This window comes from Vigna unguiculata, chromosome 11 (genome assembly GCF_037176805.1).
Source record: "Vigna unguiculata cultivar grain cowpea cultivar isolate G323 ecotype 2 chromosome 11, ASM3717680v1, whole genome shotgun sequence".
Classification (NCBI taxonomy): domain Eukaryota; kingdom Viridiplantae; phylum Streptophyta; class Magnoliopsida; order Fabales; family Fabaceae; genus Vigna; species Vigna unguiculata.
Window position 1 is genome coordinate 45,646,640 of NC_140802.1, and position 13,048 is coordinate 45,659,687.

A 13,048-nucleotide genomic window follows, 5' to 3' on the forward strand; every position below is an offset into this window, starting at 1 on the left:
AAAATCCAATAAATTATAAATATAAATAATTCTTTTATGGTCAATCTTTTTCTTGCTATTTGTTTAATTTTTAAAAAATAAATATATTCAAATAAAAACTATTAACAATTAACAATAGATAACATATAAAAATCACTTAAAGATAATTAAAATACACATATTTATTGCCTACAAACATCTTTTACAAATACTTGTTCAATTTTTATTGGGAATTTTATTAACAAAATATTAACGAATACAATTTCTTTTTTCATTCTTAAAAATATTACATAGTCTAATTTTAATTTCTCTCTACAGTGAAATTTGTGGGATTTTCTTACTTGTGATTTAATTAAAATATTTGTGTATTATTTTTGAATTCAAATATTATGAGAAAATCATATCTTTAAATGTTAGTTAATATGTTATGATAACATTATATCAGCTATTATTTCCTGAATGAATGTCTCGGTTTAATATGTATTAATTAATTAATGTTTTGCAATGGGATGCCTTATAAAATTAGTAAATACCTAAATAACTCTTAGAGATATTATTAGGCTAATTATCAAGTTTTTAGTTGGGTCTTATAATATTTATTTTGCTATGGTGCAAATCCATTTGTTAAAATAGTAGATTAATAACACTGAAATAACCATTGGGTTGAGATGTGATTAGTACTATTCTCTCTTTTAATAATGATAAAGGGGTTGTTAGTTGGTTTGAATTATACTTATATATTTTAAAATTATGATGAACGGCATTTATATCCATAGTATTTTTTTTAATACGAACACTTTTTTTATATTTTTAAAAATATTGGTCATTTACTTTAATATTATATAAAACAATATTAGTGAAATTTAATTAAAAAATTATACAATTACAGCTTACAGCTTTTAAATTTAACAAATCAAGTTGTTTTTATTAATAGAAAAGGAATTATTTAATGGTGACAAAATTGCATTCACTGCTCGTATAAAGATTTTTATATAAAATAAATATTCACATATCTTATATCATAAATAAAACGATCGTTAAACTCTTTATTTTATTTATATTCATACGTGTATTTCTTACAACATATTTATATTTGTAGTATAATATTATTTAAATACAATAATAAGTTAAGAAACTTAATCACACATTTATTTGTATATTAATTTTTTTTTTCAAAAAGATCATTTTTATAAGAGAATCCATGATTGAGTGAGAATATAATATTTATAGACATAGTTAATATATAGTAATTAAATAAATTACTTTTTGCAAAAAGAAATATTAATTTAAGTTTTACTAATAAATTATTTTTGGAAAAAAGAGATAAATATCACTCTATTAAAAGAAAGAAGATAAATGTCACCTATATGAACTTTTTAAAAAACCAGTGAAAGGAAATTATTATTATTTCATTAAAATATAATGAATATATATTTTTTAATTAAAAAAATTGAAAGGTATTTAGTATGTTATTTTTAGGGGTGGCAATGCGGGCCGGCCTGCATAAGGCCCACACAACGCGGGCCGGTCCGTCCCACTCCGCATATTTTATGCGGGCTGAAAACATTGACATGTCCTACATACTCTCTGGTCCGCAGGCCCGTGGGCCGGTCCGCTTTTTTTTTTTTAAAAAAAAATTTATGATAAAACTTTCAATGTTTAAAAATTGGGAAACTTTAAGAAGTTCACAAAATTAAGTAAAGACTTTGGGGAATTAAATGATAAATTGATAATTCAACATTTTCATCATACTCATACTCTGACATACACAATGTATTCTTTAAATTTTAGCACATTAAAAATTACATAGTACGTGTCTTTTCCAGTTATACAAGAATTTGAAACGTTAATGCAATAGTCCATAAAAAAAGTAATTAACATACACAAGTGCAAGTTTTTTTTTTATGAGGCTTGCGGGCCGCGGGCCTGTGGGCTCACAACCCTGGCCTGCCCCGCGTTTTTTCTACGGGCCTGCGGGCCGGACCTAGGCCTAATTGCCATCCCTAGTTATTCTAATACAAATTTAAATATTTTAATTTGATCTTGATTTTAAGATCTCATTTGTTTTGCATCGGTATCTTTGTAGAATATTGGTTGAGTTTTAAACTTATATTATTATTATTTTCTAACTATTTTAGGGGTAAGGTTTTACCATAATAACTAATTCATCTTAAGCTAAAAATTTTATCACTGTGTGTGATGTTTAAATAATGACTTCAAATCGAGTGAGGGTTCTTTTAATTGTTTATATATAATAAAATACATTGGAGTATTAACATTTCATATTCTTTATTTGTTTTTAACATAGACTAACATATCATCTAGTGTGTATTTGTTCCTTGACAAGCTTTAACAATGGATCTATATAGGATTGGATGAGGGTAGCAAAGATGTTGAACTTTTAAAACGTTAACGAGTAAAGTTCGTCAATCGAGTTTCCTTAATTAATGAATACCTTTTGACTCACCAATTGGCTATGGTGATCGTGACAACGACTCAACATTGATGTTGAAGTATTCATTCATAAATGTGAGATGTTAATAGACTCAACGAGTTTATACTTCAAGATATATTTTCTTCTCTTGCTCAAACAGTCTCCCTAAACAAATCCTTCTACAACAGTGATAATAGTCCATCTTACATCATCAGAACTTTATGACGAAGCTCCATTTGTTCATGCTTAGGTTGAGGCGTTGCTTCATCCTTTGGCGATTCCTCCTTTTTTGATCTTGGAATCCACCACATAATCTTGAGCCTCAACTTTATCCACCTTTCTAACTTTGATGTTTTCATCCTCATTTGGCTTAACCGTTTTTTATGAAACATCACGTGGTCCTAACTAGACTATTTCTTCATAAGGTATTGTACATACTAACACTCTTTTGTAGTATGACCTTAGTTTATATGATACTTGTACCATTTAGTTGGATAAACAAAAATGGGAGATTAGGTTGTGGGAGTTATACTACTTTAAGATTAAACCCCTTTTAGATGATGACGTCTCAACTGGAACACATAAGGGTGTAATTTTCATATTTATTGATGTGCCTTATCGTAAAAGATTGTTTTGTGTTTGGGGTAAATAAAGATGAAGGAACTTTCATCACTTATTTCCTTACATTGGAGTTTCCTTCTATAATGATGTACCATGCTACTTATTTGAAGAGCTTGTTCATGTTGGCATGTGGGACAACGTACATCGTGTTAAGGAATTTCCCTAAAAAGAGTCCTACAAGTAGCATGTACACAATTATCATTAACTATAGGTCGCGGATGTGAACATACACTTTAACAAATTAGCTAAGTATTGTAGAAATGAATCAATATATCCTTGTATGACATTGTGTAAAAATGTTGAGGTGGCTATAAATTGAGTTGTGAATCTTCCAAAGAGAGTGTCAAATGAATTTTTTGAATTTTTGGGCAGAGAATAGTACCATTCTAGGGTTGGTCCCTTGAAAATAGTTAAAAAGAGTTTGTAGTGTGCTCTTAGTTCTTCGGAAAAAAAAAGAAGAAGTTAACTTGGGTTAAGTATGTCTTAAAGTATTCATTTAGGTCCCATGATCCATCACACTTTTTAATACAATGTCACCTCCACTTTGTTAGATGTTAGGCCTTCATGACCTCTTTATTGAAAGGATGAAAATTAGACAAATATGCTTTTATCGATTCATTCAGCATGGATATTGGAACAACTATAACAAGGTGTTGTTGATCACATGTTCGTGATTCCTTTTATGGCGAGACCCCTCGAGCGTGATTAATAAACTGTCATTGTTGGTTTGTTTAGCATATGTGGATTGATTGTTAGACTAAAGTTGTTGTGTTCATGTCTCAATTACAACCCTTTGCTACTAAGTATTGTGTTGATCGTCCCCATTCTCAATAGGTTTTGCTATTGTGGTTGGATGATATCAAGTGACCTATTTAGTGCATTGAGTTCGGGTCTGCAAGTTCGACTCAAAATAGTGTGTATTATGATATAGGTTAAACATGACAAGTTACTTGTTGAGAGCTTTCAATTTGACCTTAACTCAATCTTGTGCTAGTTTTGCAAGGGTTCCATGACTTTAAATTTGTCATGCATGCTAGTTATTGAATTTTGAAGATTTTCCTCATTTTTTTTGAAGAAAAGTTTTCATATGTGTCTTGAAGGCTCCAATAATCAATGGATCAAGTTAGGATATGATGACAATAACAATGCAACAATTATACTTATAAGTATTATAATACTTTTGATATGAGTTTTACCTAACCTAACAGTGGATGTAAGATACTTTTACTTGAAAGAAGCGTGGTTTTTTTCCAAATGGAAAAAAAAATTATTATAGAAAATTGAATTTGTATAAAATTAATTTCCAAGTTGTTGAGATCGGCTATATATATACTACTTTAAAAAGATTTTCCAATCTTTAAATAAGAATTAAAAGAGTTATTGAATATATAATATAAAAAGTGAATAATAATTTAGTAAGTATATCCTGTTGAATTAATATATATTTTTAGGTTTTTAGATCCTTTTATTAGTTACTTAGTGTTTGAAATTTGTTACGTTATCATTGGATCATAATGTCAATATATTCGAATTGTTCAGATAAATATTGTTATGTATGTTTTTTATTAAATGTAGAGATATAGAAGTATAATAATAATTATTAACACACGTAATAAACAGATTATATATATATATATATATATATATATATATGTATTTTGTTGATCATAAATTTGGTTTGCCATGTGAATTTTATATGAGCGAGTCTCACTTATATTTGAAAGGTTAAAAACAAGACGGGGAACATTGCAATCCCTACAAAATTCTGTAACCAAACCCAGAATTGCGAAATACATCAACCCTAGGGAATATGCTTATGTGGGTATCTCCACTGTAACACAACCCATTAGGAATAGTAGAATGCAAGCGACATTTACACTAAAAACAATGTCAGTGACTTGCATTTCTGATTAGGAATCGATTCCTTTTTTTTTTCGTCAGGAAGAGACAGCAAGGGAAAGTGAAGAACAGTAGATTTTACCAGTGGATTTAGCAAAATTGTAGATCATCGAACATAGATAACGAGGTAAAATCTCTGATCATACTTTCTCTATCTAGCTATGTTATTTTTTTTTATTATATAACGTTCTTCACATATCCTTTTCTGAATTCCTTCCATGAATTCGAGCTACTCCGTTCTATTTTTCAACCCAATTATGGGTACAGCATTTTTATCTCACTTTGTTGTTTACATAGGATTTTGTCCTGTACTCCTGTTGCAACACTATGCAGTAAATTGATTGTACATTGTGAGGTATTGTTTAAAGGAACAAAGTGACTCAGTGGTTGTGCTTTGTCTTGTAAGAAAAATTAAGTTAAGTTTGTCAATTACTTGTACTGTCTGATAATAATTTCAATGCATCTTGTCATTAAATCATTTTTTAGCTGGTGGCAGTAATGCATGTGGACAATTTTCTGTGTTCCTAGATCCTATTCTTCCTTAAGCAGTAACTGAATAACACTAGTATTGAAATAAATGAAGAAAAGTAAAAGCTCTCGAGAGTTGTTGAACTGGAATGACTCTACAGGAGTATTAGCTACTGAGAATTCAGGTCATACTTATATAAAATTAAGTGCCTATATCCAAACAATGTGTTGAAAACTAAAATACTTGTATTATTTTTGATAATTTTGGTTTTTGTTATTCTGCTAAGCTGAAATCAATGATAGAAACTTTGATTAAACTAAATTTCTGAAACTTATGTATCCTCTGCCAAAGGTCTGAAGTTGAACCAATGGATTGTACAGCTGCAAGAAGGACACAAAAGGCTGACCGAGAAAAGCTAAGGAGGGATCGACTCAATGAACAATTTGTAGCGCTGGGCAACATTTTAGGTAAATCAAATTTCACAATCATCGGTGAAAAAATTGTCAATTTTTTATGTTCGTTGCTTTTCCTGACTTACTACTAAGGATATCCAACTGCCAGATTCTATTTTGTTGAATGACCAAATTAATGATAACTAAACCGTTGTAACCAACAGTGCCCAGATTGTATTTGTTATGGAAGTGTTAGCATCGGTTTGTATATTGTTAATGACTTTAGTTTTGGAATAGAACTGGTTGGATTTTAATTATTTTCAACCACATGTCTCAGAGATTACTTTGGGTTATACATATGGTGATAGTTGTGATAGTTTGGATCTAACGAGTTGTTCCTTAGATATTCCTTAAAATTTATCCATGTGTTTGTCACTTGACGAGAACTGTTAAAACGGTACTTCTACTAAATTACTCTGCCTGTGACGATTCTGAAGTGCAGATCCTGATAGGCCCAAAAATGACAAAGCAACCATTATAGGTGATACCATTCAATTGCTAGAGGACCTTACTTCTCAAGTTAGTAAACTTAAAGATGAATATGCTGCACTAACTGAAGAATCTTGCGAGGTAATATTTTCTCTTCTTGCTTTAATGAATCACCATGATGCTTTTGGAACATAAAATAATCAAGGAAGTAATGATATTTTATTAATTTTCAGTTGGCTCGCGAGAAAATTGATCTTAGAGAAGAAAAGACTTCTCTTAAATCGGATATTGAGAAGTTGAATTGTCAGTATCAGCAACAGCTCAGGACTGTGTCTCCATGGACTGCAATGGATCATTCAGTGATGGTAGTTCCATCATCATATCCATATCCAGTGCCAATGCCAATACCTCCTTCTCCAATTGCTATGCAGCCATACCCCTTCTATGCTAATCAACATTCTGCTATTATCCCTAGCCCTTGTTCAACTTATGTTCCTTGTTTAGTCCCTAATACCCTTGTTGAACAGCAATCCATCCAGCACATAGCCCCACCTCTTCATCCAGGTTTCCAGTCCCACATGTCGGGTAAACAAGACTCCAGAAACAAATGCAAGGAGAGCATGGTTGAAAAACATGAGGATTCAAATGATGTCACTGCAGACCAGACTTACGGGTCTTCTGCAGACCAGGTTAGTGTTGCTTTGCTTTCAAAGAAATGTTGTAACCTATAGGCTATAGCTGTGATAAAAGAGGTATGGATTCAAGTGGTGTTTGTGTTGTGGGTTTTGTAGGACTTGCCATCTGGGAAAATAAAATCTAGCGAATTGTCAAGGAGGCAAAGCAGTTGCGCTGAAGTGAGTTCGTTAGGTAGGTGCTCTTCATCTAGTAGTGTTCAGGAGAGTTCATCAAGTAGTGTAGTTCACGAACACAAAGGCTAGTGAGTGAGAAAGGGAACAATCTGAGTCAAGTGCTTATTTCTTTGGAATTGAAGTCATGATGGGGTTTCTCCGGTGTTTAGCTCCTACTACTGCCCGGAGGTACAAGACCCTTGTTTTCTTGAAAAAAATCACTTCTGACTTCTCTCCGAGACTAGGATTTTATTAAAATTTGGATTAAATACTATATGAATAAGCTTTTCCTTGTGGGTAAAAGCTTGTCAAATCTGGTTTATATACCTATTCTTGTAAAAAATTAAAATTGCAGCCGAAAAACCTTCCAACTTGATTGGTGTGGCTAATGAATGTGTAGGGTTTGTAAATCACTTCACCTCTTGACCTTTGACCGGAAATTGTACTTATATTATGAGAAATGCTAGTTATACACTCTTTCTAATATACTCTGTTATTGTATGAAATTTGATAAAAACACTTAAAATTGTGTTTATACTTAGTTTTTCCTTTATTTTTCTCTCTTAGAAGGAGCATATGGAAAAGTCTTTCCAAAGATGCCTTTGATTCTTCTTAATTTTCAAATGACATTTAATGAAACATTATTAATTTTTGTCATAAATTTTAAAAATAAATACATGTCATGTACAACTCAGTGTAACTATAAATAAGTGATCGTTCTGACTAGTTAATAATGACAAGCTTGTCGAGATGTGGAAAAATTATAAAAATGGTGAGGTGAGATTGATGATCTGATGAGAGAGATAAATATTCAAAGTAATACCATAACAATTTTGTAGAAATACTATTTAAATAGTATAACATCATAAACTACACCGTTGGTGGTGCTATGTGTTAGTTAGACCACGTGGCAGTAAGAGAGTGGCCCCCACTCCGGAGGTATAGAAGTGTTTAAGAGAAATAAATAAATTTAATACAGCTGTTAAGAGACCCGTGGTTATTGTAGATTTATCATGAACAGGTAAACGGCTATCTTTCACCATGATGCATTGAAATGAACTAAGGAGCTATATATTGTAGATTTATTGTGAAGGGAGATCAGCTAATGAGCTAACTTACTATCTTTCAGAGTTGTCATTGGATTCTTGACTGAATCTTGAAATGGTTGTAAACAATAGAACTAATGCCAGCACGCAGAAACACACTTTCTTCACGTTTTCTCTTTTTGATCATTGAGTCAAATTCAAGTGTTTTGCACAGTATTCAAATCTATTTGATGGGTTATGTTTTTTTGTACTAGACTAGAAGTAAAAGCTATTATTGGCTTTTCTTAGGTAAGTGGAAAATTTATCTAGCAGTGTGGCTGAAATGAGAAGATTAGCCTGATCAAATGCTGAGAATAATAAAAGTGTACCCACTGCTACCAGACACAACTGTAATATATATTGTTGCTTGTGATATAACGAAATTCGAATTTGGTCTTTCGTTCCTTTGAAAATAAAAGGACAAGAAATATAAAAACTATATTACAAGAGAGTACATTATCGTTACCAATATTAGAACATTATTGTGCTTCCAGAATGTATGATTTTTGTGTTGTGCTGCTAATGTAAGTATTTTCTGAATACCATCTGTTATAAAAATTTATCCAAATGATTACACTTCATTCTGTTTATGTAACAACGATAAGAAATAAAACAATTAATAACATGATTGATATAAAAACTAAATTTGTAAGCACTTATAGTACAGAGAAAAGAACAGTGGTTTAACAGAAGTTGCACTCAAAGAATATATGCCAAAGCCATTCTGATATCAGAAGCTAAAGAAGCTTATATAAATCCTAGAAGACCACTTAGTGTGCTTATGATATGGTATAGTTCTTCTCTGCAAGTCGCATTGATTGAGAAAAAAAGAGAGAAGAATGGGATGGTTCTACCCTAAGAAAAGTGCAGAATGGAAGCAGGAACTCACATTGACAGAGCAGACTATGGAGACTGCTTCTCTTTCTGTAAATCTTCACTTATTTGTGATATTTGGCATTGTCCTTAGCTTGTTGTGGCTCTCCCATTACACCACCTACAAGTCTCAGCAGAATCACATAGCCCTTTACGTTCAGTTACTCTTGTCTCTTTCGCCCATCCTATTGATACTCTTCTTGCTCTCATATTCCATCTGTGGAAGGCTCAACTTTTGCTTCATGCCTTCGACTGCGGTGTCTCCCTGGAATCTTGCGGCTACTATCGCCACTGTTATCACTTTGTTACTGATCTTTATTTTATTCTAAGTGGTTTTTAGGATCTCTCAGACAAGGAGACAGAAACTCCATATGGTATTACCGCACAACTCAAGTATGAGGAAACTTTTGTCGGAAATTTTATGTTCTTTGTTCATATTCAAGTCATATACTGATAATTTCACTGAACTATTTGCTGATATTCTGTATGTAAATTAATTTGAAGTCCTCTCATTTGTGAAAAAAATGGAATTTGATCTCCATGCAGCAATTCAACGGTTTGTTTTTGCTATCTTTTTCTTGTTCTTTGTGTTGGTAAGATTTATGAAAGCAAGACAAGTTAATTTAGCAGGACATAAAATGAATTGCATTCTTTTTTCATTATGCAGTAACTGGTTATGCATTCCATTTGTTTCTCTCTTCAAATCTCCGGTTGAAGTTGATACGCAATAAAAGGGTAATGTTAAATTCAAATTTACCCAAGCAAAATTTTTTAATTGATTTGAGAGTTTCCATAACTAGTAATGATTAAAAAGAAATTGGTACGAGTAACCAAACTTGTTAAAAAGGTTAAGGAATTTATGAATCGTGACATCGCTTCTGTTTATAGTCAACTTGAACTGCAAATAACGTAACCTTATTCAACAGACTTATCTTTAAACACTGAAAATCTAGATTTCATCTTTGCCATCTTTTAGAAGGGACACATAAAAATGTGAAAACACATTGAACACTTTCATATATTTATACAGGCATCATCACATCTGTATCTACATATTTAAGAATTACAGTACTCAAAGGATTTTTACACTAACTCTTAAGTTAAGAGCAAAAATAAAAAGACAGAAAAGTAAAACCAACCTATGGAGAAAATTTTCAAATCACACAAACCAGCTATTAAGAAAGTTGGATTGGTATCGAGCCATTATGAGCAACACCAGGATCAAAGCAGCCACACCCCATGGAGAGCTTCCTTCTGAAGGGCCCTGGTGGGTTCTCCTGCTACTCCCCCACGAAGCAGAGAACCAATCTGAATTCTCCATAGAAGATAACCAACGAACTATGAGTATTAGCACCACTGGGGTAGCAAATAGTACCCAACCAAATTGTTCTTCAGCAGTTTCAACAACTTCTTCATAGGAAAAGTACCATGAAACGGCAAAGAAGAGGAAGATGAGTGCTAAGATTAACAGAACAGGGTATGGCAGGGGATTCAGAGTGAATCCATCCAAAACAGAAGAGGTTCTGCTTCTGTCATAAGCCATTGAATTGGATGGTCTTTTGGGTATTGGAATTCAGAAGTGAGAAACTTAAAGGACTATTTTTTACTTGTGGAACCAAGTTGTAATAGTTTGATTTTTGGAACTGATTGATAAATAAGATGAACAAAGTGAAGACAAGAGAGGTAGTGTCAGCTGCAGGTACAACAACATGCTGAACAGTTAAGAAAAAGAGTGATAGAATTTACTTAATGAAGAAGGTTTATGCTATTGGCATGCTCCAACATACCATGACAAATATATGCTATTTTTTCAGTTTTTCAATTAATTGATTTTGACCTGATTGGTTGGATTGTAAATGGCCATTATGATGAGCCTTATCCCATTTTGCATGATAAAGGAAGATACCTTTCCGTTAGTGTCAACCACGATCTCACCAAGGAAATTTTAATCAAATAAGTTATACTAAAAATATATTCAAACTAATTTTTTGAAAAGACTGGTTTATATTTAGACATAGTAATTCTTTACAAAAATTAGTGTGACCTTTCTATCTTGTGAAGGAAAACCAGAATACCTTTCTATCATAAAATGGGACAACACTTACATTAACAAGAGCGAGATTAGTGAAAGATATAACAGTTGTTTTTTCTAATGTTATTTGATAAACTATTTTTATTATGATTTCAAGATAATTATATTAAAATTTAATAAAGGTGTCATTCATAATAATTAGTGTAAAATATATTTACATGGTGTAGGTGCATCTTTTAATTATTCTTATAATCAGGTTAGTTTTAGTTTTATTTATTTTACTAACATTAGAGCTTGATGTGAATGATGTTTTCTAAAACCAAAACTAGTGTGAAGTTTTGTAAATTTTGAAATGTAAACACTTTACTACTATTGAGTATGTAAATAAATCATATTTCGGCAAAGTTTTATAATCTGCAACAGTACTTTTTTTTGCACTTTTAACCAGTTTTGCATGGTCCATTTCAATGCTGATACTGATACCACATTAGATTGGACCAGATATACTTATCATCACAAAAAAATAATGGAGCTAGTGTGGGGACATATTAGGTAATGGATGATGAAATAAGCCATTACCTGCTATAAACATACTCACACTTTTTTTCCCATTCATCCCACTCCTCTTGACCCTTTCTCTGTCTATGATCAATTTTTTTAGCAAAATCAACTCTTTCAAGTGTTGCTTGAGATGACATTTTAACACCAATTTCTGGTCTTTTTGGGTTGGATTTTTCTTCTGTACAAAGTTCTAATAGTTGGTTTTTTTTGTTCGAGAGTTAGATTATAAAAACTATGCAAACTGTTTCCTTTTTCACTTACACAGAATGGCCACTTCAGAAATGCTTGAAGATTATTCAATCATAGAAACATTACAATTACTCTGGTAAAGCATCACTGCGTAACATACCATCGTATTACATAAAACATCAGCAAAAGTAAAAATAACATAAAACACAACACCATTCATCGGTTTAAGATTGTTTCACACTTCTGAACACATGTTTTTTTTCTGATGCACCATCTGTAACACTATCTGTAACAGTAGCAGGCATACGTACAGTGACAATACGGTGGTTTGAAAGAAACAACCTTTGTTCTTGAAGTTCCCAACAAGGACAACAGAAGCAGAATGAATACTAGGAGTATTAGTGCGACAAAAGGCGAGGTGTAGTTGGTTTCTTCTTCTTCTTCTGGTTGACCTGAGAAGAGCTTTGGTGCAGACAGAAGAAACAAGGCCAGAACCAAAATCAGAACAACATTGGGAGTACGAGCATCACCATTCCTTGGTTTATAAGTGTAGTAGTAACCCATTGAAGCCCTGAGAAAATAACAGAGAAATGAAGGTTTTTTATGGAAGAAGGGATTCAGAATGATAAAGTCAAAAGGAAGGAAAATATTGTAGTTGGCATTATTTGTCCTCTACACACAATTTGGTACGCATTTAATGTTTTTATAATATCAAATTACGTGAGAATGACGATATTATCATCAACTACCACCTATTCATGATTTTCAATTTCTCACAAACAAACAATTCTGTGAGCATGTTTGGTTTGAAAAGAAAAAGTAGTTCTTTATATCAGATTCAGTTGAACCAAAAAGATCAAATCTGATTTCTGTATGTTCATATGTTTCTTAAGATTTTTGTTTTCATTACTGTAACTTTTTTCAAACCATAGTTGTATACAGTATTTTAAACACGATGTTAGTTGGTTGACTTTAGATGGTAAAATTCTTTAGCTTTTAATTTATGAAATCGACCATATGTGAAAGTGGGTCGTGGCTTTTTCTTTCTGTACCCGTATAATTTCAAAGTGCACCTATATAATTTTCAGAATGGTCATAAGAGTGACTTTCAGATTATCTATTTTAAAAATGATTTTGAAATATGAATTTCTGAAAAGGGTTCCTAGAATAATCTTTT

At 31.9% G+C, this 13,048-nt stretch overlaps 3 protein-coding genes across 5 annotated transcripts; 1 reads left to right on the forward strand and 2 right to left on the reverse strand.

Moving 5' to 3' along the window:
- The first annotated feature begins 4,714 nt into the window (after nucleotides 1–4,714).
- LOC114168706 (transcription factor bHLH121-like) lies at nucleotides 4,715–7,617 on the forward strand. Of its 3 annotated transcripts, XM_028053614.2 has the most exons (6): nucleotides 4,715–4,852; nucleotides 4,976–5,060; nucleotides 5,754–5,869; nucleotides 6,297–6,424; nucleotides 6,517–6,972; nucleotides 7,075–7,617. In XM_028053614.2, exons 3-6 carry the CDS (start codon nucleotides 5,770–5,772, stop codon nucleotides 7,219–7,221), a joined length of 831 nt encoding a protein of 276 aa, XP_027909415.1. In that variant the 5' UTR covers nucleotides 4,715–4,852; nucleotides 4,976–5,060; nucleotides 5,754–5,769; the 3' UTR covers nucleotides 7,222–7,617. The 3 variants fall into 3 exon arrangements, with proteins under 3 accessions (XP_027909415.1, XP_085524652.1, XP_027909416.1); XM_085668526.1 differs by having other exon boundaries at nucleotides 4,745–5,060; XM_028053615.2 differs by lacking the exons at nucleotides 4,715–4,852; nucleotides 4,976–5,060 and adding an exon at nucleotides 5,140–5,586.
- Nucleotides 7,618–10,081: 2,464 nt separating this feature from the next.
- On the reverse strand, nucleotides 10,082–10,868 carry LOC114168709 (uncharacterized). The gene has a single exon (XM_028053618.2). It carries the CDS (start codon nucleotides 10,630–10,632, stop codon nucleotides 10,249–10,251), a length of 384 nt encoding a protein of 127 aa, XP_027909419.1. The 5' UTR covers nucleotides 10,633–10,868; the 3' UTR covers nucleotides 10,082–10,248.
- Nucleotides 10,869–11,956: 1,088 nt separating this feature from the next.
- Nucleotides 11,957–12,573, reverse strand: LOC146881951 (uncharacterized). Its single transcript, XM_085668527.1, has one exon. The coding sequence runs from the start codon at nucleotides 12,433–12,435 to the stop codon at nucleotides 12,154–12,156; it is 282 nt and encodes a 93-aa protein (XP_085524653.1). The 5' UTR covers nucleotides 12,436–12,573; the 3' UTR covers nucleotides 11,957–12,153.
- Between the last annotated feature and the right edge of the window lie 475 nt (nucleotides 12,574–13,048).